The 19039-nt window shown below is 38.2% G+C and overlaps 1 protein-coding gene across 1 annotated transcript in view; it reads right to left on the bottom strand.

The window, feature by feature from the left end:
- The window catches only part of LOC103024968 (kelch-like protein 29), a 323277-nt gene that overhangs the window by 198627 nt on the left and 105611 nt on the right, over positions 1 to 19039 (bottom strand). Inside the window, exon 3 of the mRNA XM_007229706.3 lies at positions 15591 to 15893. Within this exon, the coding sequence (XP_007229768.2) occupies positions 15591 to 15863 (273 nt within the window). The 5' untranslated portion in view covers positions 15864 to 15893. The remainder of the gene's footprint in view (positions 1 to 15590; positions 15894 to 19039) is intronic.

Below are 19039 nucleotides of genomic sequence, written 5' to 3' on the forward strand. Positions count from 1 at the left end.
ATTTCTCCATTCAGAAGGGAGTATTATTGGCCTGTAGCCTGCTGCTAACCCCGGCTAGCACTGCTGGAGCGATTAGCTGCTAATGCTCCAGCCTAGTACTGAATAATTTAGGAATCTAAGCTTACTGTAGATACATGGAAGCGCTTTACTCACCTAAATAAAGAGTTTTCAGGAGAGAAATCTGTGTAGATTAAAATCCAGCGCTTGTTTGACTTTAAAAGAAAGTATTTTTTATTATAGTTTTGTTTACTTAGCTTAGCTTTACTTAACCTAGTTAGCTACCCACCACCACCACCACCCAGCGGTGAGACCTGCTGAAATAGAAGTTCCTTATAGTGTCTCTTAAAATGTGCTTTAGAATGAAAATAGACCAGAAAATAGATGTTCATTGATAGTGTGTCTTACAATACGGTGTGACTTACAGTGCAAAAAATATGCCTCAAAAAACAATGCCTTATTCACATACAGTGCACAATGATTATATATATATATATATATATATATATATATATATATATATATATATATATATATATATATATATATATATAAAGAAAACAATGACCATATTAAAAAAACTGAAATGTGTGGCAATAAAGCAGATTGTCTTCATTTACTCAGACCCAGGGTTGACAGGGATCAACTTTGCTATATTAAGGAATAAAGCAAAGTCCATTCAACTATTGTTCCAGAACCAGAGTTAATTCAGAGTTCATCTATAATCCATATTAAATCAGTATTAAACACAACTCAAAGTCAAATAAAAAGTTTAGTGTGTAATGGTATGCAAATTATCATTATTGTTTAATTAGTTTTCAATTGTATCTACTTTTTGGTTACCCATTTATCCAAAAAACATTTATATGAGCTACCCTTATCACTAGTGATGCCCTAGTAAAACACAGTAATAAAGACAGTGAAAACTAGCACATGCCACCTCCAACACAGGAAGTCCGACTCCGCCTCCACTCAGAGGAAAGCGCAGCACCTCAGCTTCAATACATCAGTTACCAGATGCCTTGTGCTAATCAACATCAAAGTAGAAGTGATGAGGGGAGAGAACACCATCTACCCACCCAGAGAGAGCAAGACCAATTGAGCTCTCTCAGACTCTGGCTGCTGATGGCAAGCAGTATAATCCAGGATTCAATCCAGCGACCCTCAGATCAGTGTAAGAGGTCTAGATCACCCGGAGCCACGCAAATGCATTTTAAAATGTATGTTTAAAATGTTTTTTTGTCTAGTTGAGTTTTTTTTATCTCAAATTTTCATTCGTATGTGCTTTTTAAATATATTTTATCATTAACTTTGAACGTACACTGGGCAAACACGTGCAGAAGTAAACGGAAAGCTCAACGTCTATTCTGCAGTTCATTGCTTAGTTGCAGGAAACACTATGATGGAGAAAAGTAAGACCAGAGATATCTTTTGTTGGACTGATGTGGACGTAGAACTGTTACTGAAAATACTAAACCAGTATGGCGGCAGAGACAATACATCAGGAGTCACGCCTAGCAAAAACACAACGACATACTAGAGTGTTAACCGGAAAATTATTCATAGCCTGAAGCAACTGTGGCTAAAGGAATGAAGAGTTTGTACTTGTATCTGTTATTTTAGTGTTCCCTATTGGACACTGGAGTGATGCTACACAGCAGCTAAGAGGTTTCCCAGACCTGCTGTCGAAAAAATATCAACATTTTAGACTGGAGGAGCTCAAAGGTCTGCTTAGAGCAAAGAACATTCATCATTAAAACGATAACATAACTTTCTGAGGGATAAATGTAACCACAGTATTACAGTATATGATGAAAAAGAGGGCCTACCATATTTTTCACACTATAAGACACACTCAAAATCCTTTTATTTACCCAAAAATACTCCAGTGCACCATTTAATCCGGTGTGCCTAATGTATGAATTTTACCAGTCAGGTATTAGGGAGCAGTAAAGCCAAACAAGAGTTTGCAGGAGCTTCAGTTGAGATCTACAGCATCTAGCCTGGAACAGTATTAGCATTAGCCACTAACCGCGTTAAGCATTAGCTCTTTGACTGTGCAGAGGTGAGTATATCAGACTGTAGCCTGCTGCTAACCCTATTCAGTACTGCTAGAGCAGTGTTAGCATTTCCCGCTAACTGCGCTAAGAGCTAGCTATTTCGGCGTGCGGAGGTGAGTATATCGGACTGTAGCCTGCGTGTTTACAGTGTTAAACAAGCTACATGGGACAAACCACTATCTAACAGAGCCCTGGCTCACCAGAACTCTCAGGGTTCCTCAATGTAGGGCTTTTGGCCAGCATTTATTAGCGGTTAGCCGCTAATGCTTATGCTGCTACACCCAGCCTTAGTGAAAATCTGGAAATCTAAGCTTACAGTAAACGGAAGCACTTTACTCACCCAAATATTTTTTTTTTTTTAAGAATTACAATTTACAGTTTACTTAGCTTAGCTTCACTTATCTTAGTTACCCCCACCATGCAGCAGAAAAACCTGCTGAATTAGAAGGAAAACATGTCGACACCCCTGTTCTTTACTGGTGTTGCATAATGCGCCTTATAATCCAGTGCGCCTTATGTATGAAAATAGACCAGAAAATAGACGTTCATTGATAGTGCGCCTTATCATCCATTTCGCTTTATAGTGTGAAAAAAAACAGTATATTTCTATACTAAAAAATTAGATGACAGTGATTTACCTAAACTTAGCTAAAGTATGTATAAACTATGTGTTTAACAGCCAAGGTTGCCTTTAGTGTAGTATCAACAAATTTTAAGGCAGGAAGTGCTTCGAGACTCATCAGAATCCTGAGGAGAAATGGTTAATTAAAGTTTTAAGGCACTAATCCTTCACCTGAACGCTTGCAAATTCATCATAATCTCACAGATTTTTAAGCAACATTTTTGGGAAATATATATTACATACACACAGCACATAAACACTGCACCTTGAGATTCACTTAAATCATCTTAGGTTATTCATAATCAACATATGACCAAAGAGAAAAAAAACATTTTAAAGCTTTAAGACTGTGAAAAAAAATGAGAATGGAATTTCTCCTGGTATAAATATTTCATTCTCATCACTTTGGGGAAGCCGCCGCTGCGCGCTCACCCTGTTCTCCACTCAGGATCTAAATGGCAGGCTGGAATAAGATGACAACATGGAGGGATGATGGCTAAAATGCCAGTGCCACAGTACTTCCCTTCTCCTGCTTCTCCCCGGAGAAAAACAAACGAGCGGTAAATATCAGGCGGAAACGAGAGCGATCTGTATCGTGTGATGTATAATCCCTACAGAGATGAAGACATCATGAATCTACACCCTCATTTAGTCCATCTTGCTGATTTATTAGGAGGACTTGGAGCTGGGGGCAACAGGGCTGAATGCATGTCTTTGACCTTGCTTTGTCTTCAGGACTAAAGAATAGCAGAGCGAAGGACTGTGTTCATCACTTTAACACTAGAGCTTAAAACTGCTCATTTAGACTGGAGAGTGCTCTTAGAGTGGAGATCACTTTAATGTGACTCAAGCTAAAGCTTCTATAAAAAATGGTTTAACAAATATTAGTATTAACAAAACTGTAGGTAAGGAATGCTCTTTAGAACCATATACACTCATATACATAGACATAAATGATAAATATCATGCAAAAACACACAGGGCCCTATTTTAGCGATCTATAGCGCATCAGTTAATTGTGGGTGGCGCAGATGGTTTTAAGGCGTGTCTTTGTGTGTTTGGTATCGCGAGACCATAAAAAGAACTACTTCTCTCATTTTAATCATGGGTGTGTTTTGGGCATAACATGAACTAAACCAATCAGTGTGTCACTTGCCATTTCCTTTAAGAGCCAGGTGAGCTCTGACTTTGGCGCATTCGTAGCTTAAAAGCGTGGCGCTTTTGAAAAAAAAGAAGAAGAAACATTTACGGGAACATCAATGTTTTTTATTCTTTATTCTGTTTATTGTTGAGTTAAAAGTTGGGTTTGTGCTCTGCCGTGGGTCTGTGTGTGTGTGTGTGTGTAGTGGGGGTGTACGGGCGCTGGGCGCACTTATAGAAACGGACATTAATGACTGACTGTTGTCTAGGTTTATTTCAGTGAGTGGCGCACTTTGTGTGTGGCGTGCTTTCTGCTGCCAAAATAGAAACACGCCAGAAATTTCCCTGAACACACCTCACTTCCAGACCACCACATCAATCAGTGTAGATTTATTCCTAAACTCCGACGAGTATGTAGAAGCTTTAGCTTAAGTTTGACACAAAAAAACGCAACTTGTCATCTTCTAAGCTTAATAACTGAAGAATGCCTCAACACATCAGCATAAACCAGAGTCCGAATCCATTCATGCAATAAGTCAACCCAATATTCAACCCAACAGGTCAGTTCCTCAAAGCATCCAAACACCAAACAAATCACAGGACAACACTAAAAAAAGGTTCATTATTAGGTGGAATATCTTTTTTTTCTTATGTATTAATAGTTGCTCTTTAATTAAGTAAAATTTTTATTTACCTGATTACTCGATTAATTAAAGAAAATTTTAGAGGAATACTTGATTACTTAAATATTCGATAGCTTTAGCCCTACATTACATTGTATTAATATGATGCTAAAAATCTGATTTAAAAAAAATATATTTTTATGCATTCCTCAGCATTCTCTAATAAATAGTTCAGCTTATTACACTGTTTGCTGTTGACCACTTTGTTCCATTACAACCTGACAGTAATTAAAAACTTATGAAGTAATGTTAAAAAAAAACGTGAGATTAAGACGTGCTATACTATCTTATTTTTATAACAGCTCAACACTTAAAACACTGTGTTTAAAAAGAAACAAAATATACATATATAAATATCTGATGAAATGTAGCTTGTGTTTTAGGGTGGGAAGATAAACCTGGAACTGAGGAACAGTGAGGAGATGAGGGGGTGGTGGGGTTCTAAGTGCTTGATAGTCTAAAAATACATTCTGAGCAAACATTAAGGAGCAGAACTCTTATTTTCATGCAATAGCTGGACTGTGTAAGTTGACCTATAGGCCAAATTCACTTGTTTGTGTTTGTGTTTGTGCCAGGCTGTGAAAAAAAATATATATATAAAAAAGTTTGTTGGATCGTGAGAACAAACTCTGGCAGAGGTCCAGCAGCTCTTATGCAAGAGCTACTGCTGACCCTAAGAACAATGTTTAGCACAAGCTGGGTAACTTGTGCTCTGCTGAACCATTACAAAAGCATCCTCCACGCATTAACATATCTTAGATAACAGATCTGACCCCACAGTGTCAGAGTAGAGTGTTTGGTAAGCATAAGAAAATAAAGTGTAACATTTGTAATCGATTGAAGATGAGCACATAGCTGGGTCTATTTGACTACTAGAGATTTTATGGATCTATAGTAGTGTTTCTTCATTGTGGGAGTTTTATTTTATACCACAACAACCTTTGCCTTTATTCCTTTTAAAAAGTTTTTTTTTTTTTTTTTTTTATCAAAATTTAGTTTTATGCCAAAGGAATCAACTGACAAAGGAATAAAACTTGGTTTCTATTCGGTAATAGATTGAGGGTATCCCTCATTTTCAATGCAGCTGAACATTTACAAAAAAAAAGGGACTGAGAAATAAGTTAAAATGATAAAAACAAGCAAACAACATACAATTTTAAATTAAGAAGAAATAAAATAATTCAGAATAAAAGGATATGCAGGCAGGCTAAAGCAATGTTTAAAGCAATAAATAAAAAAGATAAATAATTTAAATAATAAAATATAAACAAAATTAAAGAAATAGAGGACTAAAATAACACCACAATTATTAAAAAGTAAATGACAGGGAAAAAAAAATAAAAATAATAAAAATAATAATAGTTAAAAAGTTAAAAAAAGATTTAAAAAAGGACGAAATAAATGAAATAAAAAAGTAAAAGGTCAAAAGTAAAACCAGTAATAAAATAATTTTAAAAAAAATTATGTGAGATGAGAGAAAGATATCAGGGTTATGCTCTGCTGTTTATGTGAGGTAAGCATGGAAAAAAATATGCTGTGAAAAAAAAAATTATATTTAATTATATATATTTTTTCACATAGTGCTCTACCTGATTGACTGTAGTATATGAGGGTTTTCAGTTATACAAGCGTTACATTTTGTTGTTGCTTTGCCAGCATCCATTAAGAACCTCTACAACCCCATGCTCAGACATCTGGGGTGTTGCATCACACGTGATGTGTTACACAAAACTTCTGTATGTGGAGTTCAGTAAATATTTTCCATATCCGTCTAAAGTGTAAATCATTTATTGTTTCTGGAACCTTTTTCTTCTTTCTGAATAGCATTTCAGTCCAGCACTTTCTTCTGGGTGCAGCTATTCTTTGATGATGAGTGTGCAAGAACCCATGTTTTAATGAATAGGGAGACCTATTGAACAGGTTTTGGTCTCGGTGGTCTTTCTCCTGTATAAAAATAATACATGTAAAAAAGAGAAAAAATAGAATGCTTATACCGTGTTGCCACGTAATTTAAAACAGAGACAAGTGTCTCATTAAACGCCACAGAAGGGACTATGTGAAGAACTGAAACTTCCCACTTAATAAGACCAACAGTGGAAATGTGCAGCGCATACCAAAGAGCCTGCATGAATTATTATATGTTTCTCTATGGAATTTGAAAGCTGTTGGGTAATTTCCATAGGGGTGATCCTGCCTGTGGGCTCCATGCTGAGCGTGGACTTTAAAAACCTATGAGTTTATCTTCACCACAAAGAGGAGCTATTATTAAGCAGTGACAGGCATGACAGAAGGAGGAGGCCTGGGTACTCAGTCTACTGTAACCCACACTCCATTCACCTTCATGTTTTTGCATAACCTAAGCTTTTCTCAAATGTTAATCACCTCACTTTCAAAACAGCTCCTTCACACTTTGCAGCCTTTAAAAAACGATGTAGCCCATACAGCTTATTTTTAAACTCTCAGAAGACCCAGGCTCAATAAACATGCTCTGATTTGATCATTCATTCTTCTCTTTCTTAAGCTTCCTGCTCCCTACATTTTGCTGGTGCATCTTCTGAAGCAAATGAGAGTTTATGGCACAGTTTAAAAGACACCGCTATTGATATGAATTGCTCTCATTGCTCTTTTTCACAGTAAATCTCCGCTAAGATGTCATCAGAAGTGAACAGTTTACTCGTCCTGATCTTAACATCAGTTTCGAACTGAATCAGACTCATCCTTTAATACGATCACGAGATGAAAGGATGGCTAATGATTAGAAAACAGCATATCTGTGAAATGATTTTTAAATACATAAGTACGCCACTGAAATTGGATTCAGGCTGAGCCGCTAATTAAAAACTATTCACCGCAAATGATGCGGGAAAAACGATGGCCTTTCTGAATCACATCTCTCTCTCTCTTTCTCTCTCTGCCATTAGCCTTTATGAACCAGCGTGTCAAAACCTCATAACCTTAGGAAATTTGCTCTGAATTCACATAATGGAACTAAAGCAAGAAAACACATATCTATGCACAGCACATTAGAGAACCAATCAAAGCGCTGAGATACTAGGTGTGTTATGATAGATGTTTTTGTCCTGAAACTTCAGGGTACCAAATTTCAAATATTCAAGTTCGACCAAGAGACTTTTAACCATTTTTAGCCGTTTCAAATTAGCATAAAGCTATGCAACATGCTAAGCTAAGCTCAAGCTGATTGGTTTCTGACTATGGCGAGTGGTAGAAAACCTGATTGTCTTTTTCAAATAATCAAGAGTGCAACAAATTGAAACACGCAGATTTAAAAAAAAAAAAAAATTGCACTTTCAGACAATGCTGATCATTTTCAGTTCTGTAGAAATGTGTAATCTATTGTCTTTTTTTTAGCTTTGTTCATTGTAGTAAGATTTGCACATTTTACTGATTAATTCATTACAGGCTGTACCAATGATCTAAGAGGGGGCGTGACTATGGGCCCTATTTTAGCAATCTAAAATGAACCGTTCAAGGCATGTAATAATTCTCTTAATTAATCATGGGTGGGTTTTGGGCGTAATGTTAAATAATAAACTAATTAGTGTGCCATTCATCATTCCCATTAAGAGCCAGGTGAGCTCCGACTTTGGCGAGTTCGTATCTTAACAGCACAGCGCTTTCGCCCATCTCAGCACAGGACACTGACCTGCATGTTCATTATATGTAAGGGATGTAATCGTTATATAATATTGTTTAAGGGAACAGAATTGTTATTTTATTCTTTATTCTGTTTATTGTTGAATTAAAAGCCGGGTTTGCACTCTGATGATTGTTGTCAGGGATTTAATCATTCAGTGGTGCACCTTGTTTTCCTCCACCAAAATAGAAACATGCCAGACATTTACCTGAACACTCCTCACTTCCAGACCACCACATCCATCAGTGTAGATTTATTCTTAAACTCCAACGCTATTTTAACGACATGGCCACAAGGAGTGAAAATACTGTTGATGGGGTGTAAGATAGCAAAGAGCATCGTACAATAGTGCCCAAACTGTCACTAAACGGACCAAACTGTACATTGTACTTCCCTTTTTCCAAAGTTGCTTTAATATAACTTAATGTAACTTTACACCATATTACATAACCATATTAGAATATACAACTAATGATGGAAATACTGTAGGTCTGCCTCTGAAGCACTGCGTGAAATGCTCTTCACTGGATTTCTGTAGAACATTAAAAGATTAATAATTCTGTCCAAAATATCAATCTATCACTCTGTGTAAAGGAGCTTCTCCTGCTGCTTTAAAACCTTTTTTCACTAAGCAACCTAGAACATGGTCTTCCCAAGAACCAGAATAACTTCACATTTCTGGGTAGATGTTAATGAATCCTACATAAATGGCTGGGTGGAAGAGAAGGTGCGTGAAACTTTCTCCAATATTTCTCCAATCTCAGCAAGTTTCCTGCAGAAGACATTTCAGAGTTTGTAGTTTAAACTAGTTATAGCGCTGGCACGGCTCCCGTGAAATGATATGAAAAATGGAAAACTATCTGTTCCCGTCAGATAGCATTTACGTCCGAGACGGCTAATTGACTGACTGTGTAAACAACAGCAGATTTTCTCCTTTTCCATCAAAAATCAGAGTTAAAGAGTCCTGAAATTCCACTGCGAGCTTTCAGCAGAGGAACTCTGAGTGCTGCTGAAAGCAGATGGTCAAAACATGCTCCCGTATACATAGAGACGAATGGTGCAGAGAAGAGCACATCACTAAAAAGCCACAAATGAGACATGATTTCTAATTAAATTGGAAAAAAAAGAGAGTGGAGCAGAAAAACGTGCAGGATTAACAGGTTTTAAATAAACATATTAAACTGCATAATTCTAATACAGCATAAACTTTACAGTGACTGTTCCAACTGAAGAATTTAGCCAAAGTGAAGAAGCGTTTGCAAATATTATGACTTACAGCACTGGTGACGTTACTGGACAAACAGAGGACTACTCAGTGATAGAGGGGCTAGAGTCAGTAAAAGTCTGGGAAACTGATAAATATTTGATCAAAAATGTATTATAATTGAACTAAATTTTGTTTAAGCTCAATAAAATGTCCCACTTAAATTCATTGATATATGCAAAAAAAGGTGATTAGCGTAAATAAGCGGTGTCAAACATTCAGCAATTCATTTTTGACTACAAATTAAAAGATAAAAAAATCTGTGGTGCATTTCTAAGGAATATGTGGATAAAGTTTCCAAGCAGTTTACTATTTTTGAATTTACTGGGGGAAAGTGTCTTCTATAACTGTTTTATTTCTAAGACTTAGATGTTTTTTTTGGGTGATTTTTTTGGCCCATATTGTCACTGTCCAATAAAAAACTAATATTTCCATTTTTGTTGATTTTTAGTTTACTACATAATTTAAATAGATTTTAACTGTCCCTTACATTGTGCCAATAATTGTGATGAACGGACCAATAGAAGTACTTCAAAATTACCTAAAATAAAACCTTGTTACATTGACTGTCATTGAAAGTATAAAAGGATTTTTCTCTCTCCTGTAAAGTTGCTGTTTTGAAGATACTTGTTTTTCATTGGACAGCAACGATATGCACATCTTAGGAACTGACATAGACTCACTATAGGCAAATAAATATTTTACAGTTAATTTCTTTTAGGACATGGTCATGTTAATATGAGAAGAACCTCATTTTCTAAAAAAAAAAGTCCAAACGTAGTTTTGCTCTGCATTAGCCTGTGCCCCTCTTCTCGCTAGTCAATCTGCTAAAACCCATTCAGTGCTACTACGCTACTACAGCTCACATGTACAGTTTAAAAGGCTAAAACTCCAGTAGTGGCTATCAGAAGAACATCATTTCAATCTTAATGATCTAAATTGATCTGAGCAGAAAAGCTTTTACCCATGCTTTTATCCAGGCCTACCCTTTGTTAGCTTCTCCTGTTGTAATCACCATTCCTCTCACACGCTCATCCACTAACACATTAACAATAGTAAATCAAGCCTCCTGGCTGCTGCTAGATTTAGTGCAACACTATATGCACTAGTGAACAAAAACAAACACATCATAAATAAAAATGAAGGGAAACAGGAGACGAGTAAATCAGCGGCCTCACCTCCGGTTAAATTTGGAATTATTTGTTGGTTTTGTGTTGGAGTCGTTTGTCACAACAGACAGCTAAAGCAGATGGGCCTCCTGCGATCATTACACCAGCCATCTTTACTGTTCACAACGGAGAGCTAGTCACAACCTCCCACAAACACACACTGACAGTCACTGCTGTACTACAGCTTTGATGGGTGCTGTGGGTGTTATTCACTCGTGACTAACTGTGCAGGCATGTCTCTAGAAAAGGGAATACGCTGTGGTTTGTTTATATAATAAAACTGTGTTATTACTATTATTACTATTATTGTTACAAACAATAACAAGCAATTTCATGCTGAAAAAGTACGTAATCAACCATTTTTGGCCATTTTCAATTCCTTTGGGTGTTTGTTCTGTTTCTGAAATGATGCAGAGCTTTTTTAAATGCAAATCAGAACAGAACTAAAGCACGATTACGTCCTGAAACAGGAGACAACAGTCCATAGATGTGGACAGATTTTTTGTTTGTAACTGGACACCAGCCATGAATCAAACAAACAATCAATCAATCAATCAATCAATCAATCAATCAATCAATAAATAAATAAATTCTGTAAGTCAGCGTAGCATTTTTTTTTAGCTTTCATGGGACAGAGCAAAAGCCAAGGGATACTATACTAATTACTATCTTCTATCCCATGATATTTGGCATTTCAGTGTATTTATATTTACAGGTTTACACGTTTGATTGCTATTTGCAGCTGAAATCAAACCAGAACAAAATGAAACACCTGGTTGATATAAATGTATTCAATCTTTTTACTCATATTTTTGGTTGCCAAATATTAATAGGGGTTCACCAATGTGGGAATTCTGGGCAGATGTCGATATCCAATCTTACACATGTATGTCAATTTTGATGCTGATATACACATGTAGAACTTACAGAGAGGCTACACACCTCTATAACCTCTATTTTTATTTATATAATTTTTTTATTTCTAATATTTTTTATTTCTATATTTTACAATTATCCAACCCACTCATCAGGACTCCCCCTATCAGCAGTGATGCCTCAACACCAGGAGGGTGAAGACTAGCACATGTCTCCTCCGATGCATATGAATTCAGCCACTGCCTTTTTAAACTGCTGTTGATGCACCATTGCCGAGCAGCATCACAGCGACTCGGTTCTTATACATCAGCTCACAGACGCCTTGTGCTAATCGACATCACCCTTAGGAGTGATGTGGGGAGAAAGAGTCATCTATCTACCCACCCAGAGAGAGCAAGACCAATTGTGGTCTCTCAGGACTCCGGTAGGCGATGGCAAGCTACATGAACAGGATTTGAACCTATATTGCGATATTAAACAATGCAGGGTCCATTACGTCACCAGCCCCGCCCCCACCCATGCACTGCCTCGCATCCGGACCAATTAGGAGCTGAGTCAGCGCCGAGCACTTAAAACCCGAGGAAAACAGCAAAACAACAGTAATCGGTCCTTTTAGTAATCAGGCAATTAAATAACTTTTTAAATAAAAGTGTTTTTCTGGGATAAAAAACGTGAATTTCAGCTGTAGCTGGAAATATCTGCCCTGCAAAACTGTGCTGGACTGTGGTGCACAGCTTTCAACACGTGCGTTTACAAGCACTTGCCCAACCATGTGGATGGAGGCCATGCGGTTACCTCGTGTTTACTCCTGCCCCCCCTCAGGCTTCTCAGGCAGCAGCAGACTGTCACTCACACAGACACAGAGACAGCGCTGTGTATCTACTTCTTGTGCTAAGAATCAAAACATTGTAACATGATGTGTTTGATTTAGTTTGATTAAGTGACGTCACACGCCCTGCGATGCGACTACTGCACATGCGCACAACACAATGATGATGCTTAAACGATATATCGTGCAGCACCAATTTATATATGTAGAAACTTTAAAGATATGGTGGAATTGCCTGCTTGTGTGCACACGCTTACACACACAGACACACACACACATAAGCATCTGCTCTGCATATCACAGTCATCTCTTGATTGTGGCACTGCCTCCTAATAAGGATGCTGCATGTTATTAGACAGTGCAGTTATATTCCAGAGGTGGATAAGACTTTGCTGTAAAAGCAGATCAATACCTCTGTCAAGTCTTATATGAACTCTCGCTTTGTCTCTGTCTGTCTCTCTCTCTCTCTTTCTGTGTCTCCCTCTCTCTAAGGAGCACCTCTCATCTCTTCAACCAGCCTATGGACAGAAGTACAGAGAGACTCTGGTGGTTGACAGGAGAGAGGCCTTCCCCCGAGTGTCAGTCGTGTTCTGATGCTGTCAGATCTCGTACAGACAGTAATTAAGGTAGGATAAGAAAACAACAAAGCGAAGACCTGAGATAGCTGCATTTCTTTACGTTCTCCTCTAATGCACACATCACAGAGAGCTGTCAAACACAATGTGGAGCTGAGAGGTAAGTCGAATACTGACAGTGAGAGACCACAGCAGTTTCCTTGCAGGATCAGCAATGCGTTACAGCAAACCATTTGATACCCAGATCCTTTATAAGGAATAAACACTGCTGATGGACGAGATTCAGAGATGCAGATTCCAGGCAGGCCAACTGGACTTAGTGTGAGACGATAGCGACAGCAGTTATGGAAAAATGGAGGCCAAGAAGAGATTCTTCACTACAGTGTTTATTAGAGCTCAGCAGAGAAAGTCCTGGCATGTTTGGATGTTAGGAGATGTCACTGAGCAGAACACGATAGAGCCGGTATAGTGGCCGTATTTCTGCAGCTCCCAGAAGAGGCTTTTCAGCCTCATTCACTTTGGAAAGCATTCTCTCAGACTGTTGGCAGTGTCATCCGAGCACAATATCCTGGGTTCAAGGAATAGGTTGGCAGAAAGTCATATTTACACAGTTTCTCCCTCATCTCAACTGTAGTTAACCAGCCAATGTATTTTTGATGTTCAAAATTCAGTTATTTCCTTTTACACTGAAGCTGAACAATAACTTTGAAATTATTTTAGATAAATGTACAGTAAGCATAGTGAGGATATCATCACTGTCAGTTTGCTTGCTTTGGATTCTGATACACAAGACAAAGACTCCAATTCCCAGCATGCACCCACATCAGACTTTTCTGACTCTAATAATCACGTGACGATATTGCGATCCTGCTCCCCCAGCTTCTGATTATCCACACCTCTTAGTTTTCTTGCTTCTTCGTTGAGTATTGAATCTAGTCTACTAGCTCTTCTACAATGTGTGTCCTTTGTTTTTTCCCTTTGTTACCAATGTGTTTGATATCTTTGACTACTCTCTTGCCTTGCCCTCTGTATTATTTGTTTACCATTGCCGACTACTCTTTTTGCCTTGCCCTTTTTCCTATTGCATTTCTCAGTTATGACCTGCTTTGCCTATCACTCTGGTATGTTGTTTACCTTTGCGGCCTTTCTGTTACTGACCCTGCCTGTCCCTAACTACCCCTGTAAGCCTAGCCCCCTTCTCGAAAAATTGTGTATTTGGTATGGGTGAGTGTCTGTCCTTGGTTTGGCCCACGTGACAATCAGTGCTTAAAGAACACTAACCCAACTGTGTTTTCATTAGAAAAGTGCAATTAATCCAGTTTGATTAGATGAATTTCAGTAGATTTTAAATAAAATCACTGTACTCAGCATGAACATCATGCATCATGAATCATGCATCACTTCAAGATATTAAGATAAATATTAAATACATAAAAATGTCTTTAAATATCGCAATATAATAGAACTGGGCAATATGCTTTTTTTAAGAATACTAAGCCAACTGTACGTTTTCTTACAGATTTACAATGATGTTAAAAAAAAAAAACATGTTTAATTGGACAACGCACAGCAACAACTAAATGACAACACTGTGTTATGCATGAGAGAATATTTCAATAGTATTTTTTTTAGAATCTGTCACTGCTGATGCATTTTGTCTGCACTAAATATTATGTATTGTGAAATTGTCTTTAAATATTGTAATGTGTTTTCGTGCAAAACAAGACAAAACAGCCATAAAAGTAGGATATAGATTGGACTGGAGCTGAATAAAGTCCTTTTAAACAGAGTCTTGTTTTACCTCAAGGCTGACACAAGAACAAGTCTGCTAGCTGAATCTCCATTAGAGACCCCCACCACTCAGATTTATACACAGTGGCCTTAAATTGCGTAGAGTTGTGGAGTAAACAGACTTGTTAATGTGGTTTACGGCACAACGTGGAACAAAAATGGACAAAACTGTGATGTAAAGCTAAAAACTCTAAAGCCTGTCTGCACATTTCTACATTTAGTATGACAATATAACTAAATAAGGTAATGACAGAGAGCAGAAGTTTTTGTCAGCTGACTGATCTACGTTTTGGATAAGAGTCAGTTTTAGCAGTCTCTTTCTTTAACGTAAGATCAACATACAGTAGTTTGGCACATCAAGCATGGATGGATGCGATCACCAGGTGAATAATTGATGAGAAACAGTCTGTCACCAGCTGAGAAGTAGTTACAAACTATCTGTGCTGTAATCGAGAACCAACAAAGAGCACGTCAGTCACGGCATTGTGCGGGAGAGGTCTGAGTTACAGGCAATGCGTAATAGAGCCGGTGCCTAATGCTGTCATCCCAAGTGAAAAGGAAAACAGCAACCAAAACAAGGGGTAATTCGATAGAAACGTGCGAACGGTGAGGCTACGGCTAATGTGTTTTCATAAAGAACTAATTTTCCTGATTGTCACTCTGCTCCGCTCAAATGGCAGACACCTGCTTTGTATTTCTTGCCCGCAACAGAGTTGAAAAACCCTGGGCTTGGACTTAATTCAGCCCATCGCTCTGAGTTTCTCATTTACATAATGACAGAGAAAATTAGCAAGGAGGAGGGAAAGTGAGGAGAGACTAGAGCGATTTGGCAGGGCGAGGAGAGAGAGAGAGGGAGAGGAGTGATCTGGCATCTTTCTCTCTTTCTTTCTCTCTCTCTCTCTCTCTCTCTCTCTCTATCTGTAGCTTACCTTCACAGCGGGCGCTGCCACCGAAGCCGAAGAAGCTCGCTTCACGCCCAGCTCGGTGCTGCTTGTGGTTACAGTGATGGTGACGGGGCTGGGCAGGAGTGAGGGGATGACTGGCAGAGGGAGGAGGCCGGGGCGGTTGTTGCCGTTGGCCAGGGGTGGGCCGGCGGGGGAGCAGGCACTGTTGGCCACCCCATTGTGGATGCCAGCAGTGCGGTCCCGGCGCTCCCAGGGCCCTCGGTAGTCCCGCTCAAACCGGTGGTGGTGACGTGACATGACTTCCTTTCAGAGGCAATGTAGCACTGCCTGAGAGAGAGAGAGAGAGAAACATGGAGAAAGAGATAAGGTCCTGTAAAAACACCCAAACAACAGAAACAACAAGTCTGGGTGATGCAAAAAAAATTAAAAAAAAGAGGCTTATTGACACTCAAGTGCACACTACATGCCTCTGTCCCAATACTGTATATAAATCCCTTTTATTGGTGCACAGGAGAACTGTCAGTAAGAGTTAGTGCAAACAAAGCGTGGGTAGATGAGAGGTGTAAGCAATGCAAATTTTCAATGTCTGTCTTCCTGAGCATTCTTTTAACATGCAGCTCATCCTTTAACATGTCTCGCGCAGCAACCTTCCACAGCAGATGCTGCCACTGCCTTTGATTGACGCGCACGCACAAAACGCTTCATTTACTTATTTTAATATCCATTCTGCCAGCTCTTAATGAGGGGAGGAAAAAATTTGCATTTATTTACAAGAAGCACGAAGAAAACTGCAGCACCCGCCGCTCCGGGGAAGATTCCCTCTATTCCATATGGTTAAAGGATCTGTCCAGCTATACCAGGTTTTCTTAATGACTTTACTCGTATAGCTCCCAAAGCTCATAACTCAAACCCATCCACAGTCCTAATTAACCGGACAGCCCATTCCGCAACTCTAGAGCTTTATTGCTCTAAACTGCTGATTGGCTCGCGGAGAGAGAGACTCGAGCAGACTACCAACCAGCCGCCCCGGCCTCTCCCTCCTGCTGTCGGAAAGGGAAAAAAAAAGTTAGCTTTATTTCTTCAGCTAGGCGAGTTGGTAAACTTAATTTCCCTTTATTTGCTGTGGCTTCTTTATCTAGCCGTCCTCCACAGAGACAGTTGCGTGTAATAACTCTGGAGACCCCCAGTTGGGAATTGGCTTATTAGTTTCTCTCTTTGTACATGTGGGGGAAGATTAGGCTGCTTGTAAAATAAGCCAGTATTGGCTATTCAGGTGCTGTGCAAAAAAAAAAAAAAAGAATCAGGATTTATTGCACTTTGGCAACCCGTTTTATATTGAAAAGTCAGTTGCACAGGGCTACATCAAGAAATAAGCTCATACCAAGCCATTATGTGATATTGTGCATTTACCCCCAAAAGGAAACAAGCAAATGTGCCGGAACAGATAAGGAGACGTACACTTTTTATATGTAAGCTGGTTGTGTAGGTTTTGAATTATAGCGAACAAAAACCTTTTCAGCCATTAAATCCTCCTTCTCCGGTCCATCTTTACTAATGCAGCGTGGAGGCATATCAAACAGTCGAGCAGGTGGATTTTTTCAGCGTGGAAAAGAAAGGACAGTTTCCATTACAGCAACTGGACAGCACAGAAGCTGCATTTATGCTAAATCTTATAAATGCTGTTTTATTATTATAATAGTGTAGTTATAATAAAGTACTGTTATAAGTACTGCATAGCATGCAGATATACAAACAAATGCACACACACACATACAAACATACACACACTGCCCACACCAATAATTATATTACAAGCAGCATATTAATTATTCATTGAATATATTGGATTGGCTGTGTAGTTTAATATGTGTCTCCTTTCCCTTAGTTAACACATACTGCTGTATATATATATATATATATATATATATATATATGGCCCATATCAGCTGTAATTCCTTTTCCCTGCATGCACCCTGTGAAGGGCAAAATATACAGCTCTCCAACAGCTCTCCACAGACCATGTGACTTGTGTGTGGCAGAACATTAAATATGAGCGTAGGTGCAAGTGCTGGTTTTAACCCTGAATGGCTCAGCAGTAGCAATAACACAGTCATCACACAATCACAGCATAATTATATTCATTGATTTCTCTCTTCCAGCTCAAACAATCAGAAAAATCAAAAAAGTGCAGATTCTAAACCTCAGTCGATATCCCATCTGTGTTTGTTTGGAAGTATGAATGGAGATGTTTCATTACAATTTTAATTTGATGAAAAACAGGATTAAAAAGTATTGGGCTGGATTGAGACGATTCAATGGTAATGGTACAATAGCATTCAACAAAAAAATGACGAGGCACATTATTATAGAAGTACCTTTCATCAGAATCATTCAGAATCATCAAGTATCAGCTATTGAAGCATTGCTGTCTTTTCAATAACACTGTTTTTTTTTTTTTTTACACATGATGGAACAGAATCTAAGCAGATATTTTAATTAGCTCATGAAAATTAATCATGTATTGGATTGGAGGTCTAAATAGACCACAAACTCAGAATCAGAGCAATGAGATAAAAAAAAAAGTAAAATCACTGTTTGGTAGGAAAATTAACATTAACATTAAAATAACAGTATCAACATAGAGCCAAAAAAAAGGTAGGATTTCCTTGATTTTTGATCTTTTTAAAGAAGTAAAATTACAGCTTGAAACTCACTGTAGCGCTGCATTGAGGTGTAATAGGAGGAATAGCGGTGCTCTCGTGTCTGTGTCGGGGCTCCTCTGAGCTCAAACCAGACTCTGTAAGTTTTCCGAGGCGGCCGCGACCAACGCTCGAGAGAACTGCGACCTGCTTTCCGACCTTTAGTTCTAACAGTTCTACAAGGACTACTGGTTCATTCTTTACAAACTAACATACAGACACTCTGGCACAAGCTGAAAAGAGACCAAATACGTCTGTGAAAGCCAGAAAACGAGAAAGAGAAACTAATCCGCCTGAAACATTTATTACACTCTACAACTGTAGGGGGAGCACACGAGCACAAATTCTCAATCGTACCTAGTGGAGCTTTAAAAGACAATAAAAAAAATTATCACAAAAAAGTAACAGCAGTAAACTTGTAAAAGTATAATAGATAATAAGTATAGATATTAACTGTAGAGAACATTCAAGTACACACAAACACAAACTGCATTAATACTCTTTTTATTTTATTTTATAAATTAAAATCTCTTGTTAATCTGCATCTGTTTTTATGTATATATATTTTTTTATTTGACTGACTGGGCCACTTGTTCAAAGCACTTCTCTAATTATATGATCTGAAAACCTCCTCATGAAAGCCAAGTTTGCTTCAAAGATATTTAACATTTAACATAATTCCTACATCTCAAAACGAGCCTTTTAAATGTATTGTTATTCAACTGAGAAACACACATCAAGACTTGTCTGTGTGATCAATCATGTTTGAAAACA

This window comes from Astyanax mexicanus, chromosome 1 (assembly GCF_023375975.1).
Source record: "Astyanax mexicanus isolate ESR-SI-001 chromosome 1, AstMex3_surface, whole genome shotgun sequence".
NCBI lineage: Eukaryota > Metazoa > Chordata > Actinopteri > Characiformes > Acestrorhamphidae > Astyanax > Astyanax mexicanus.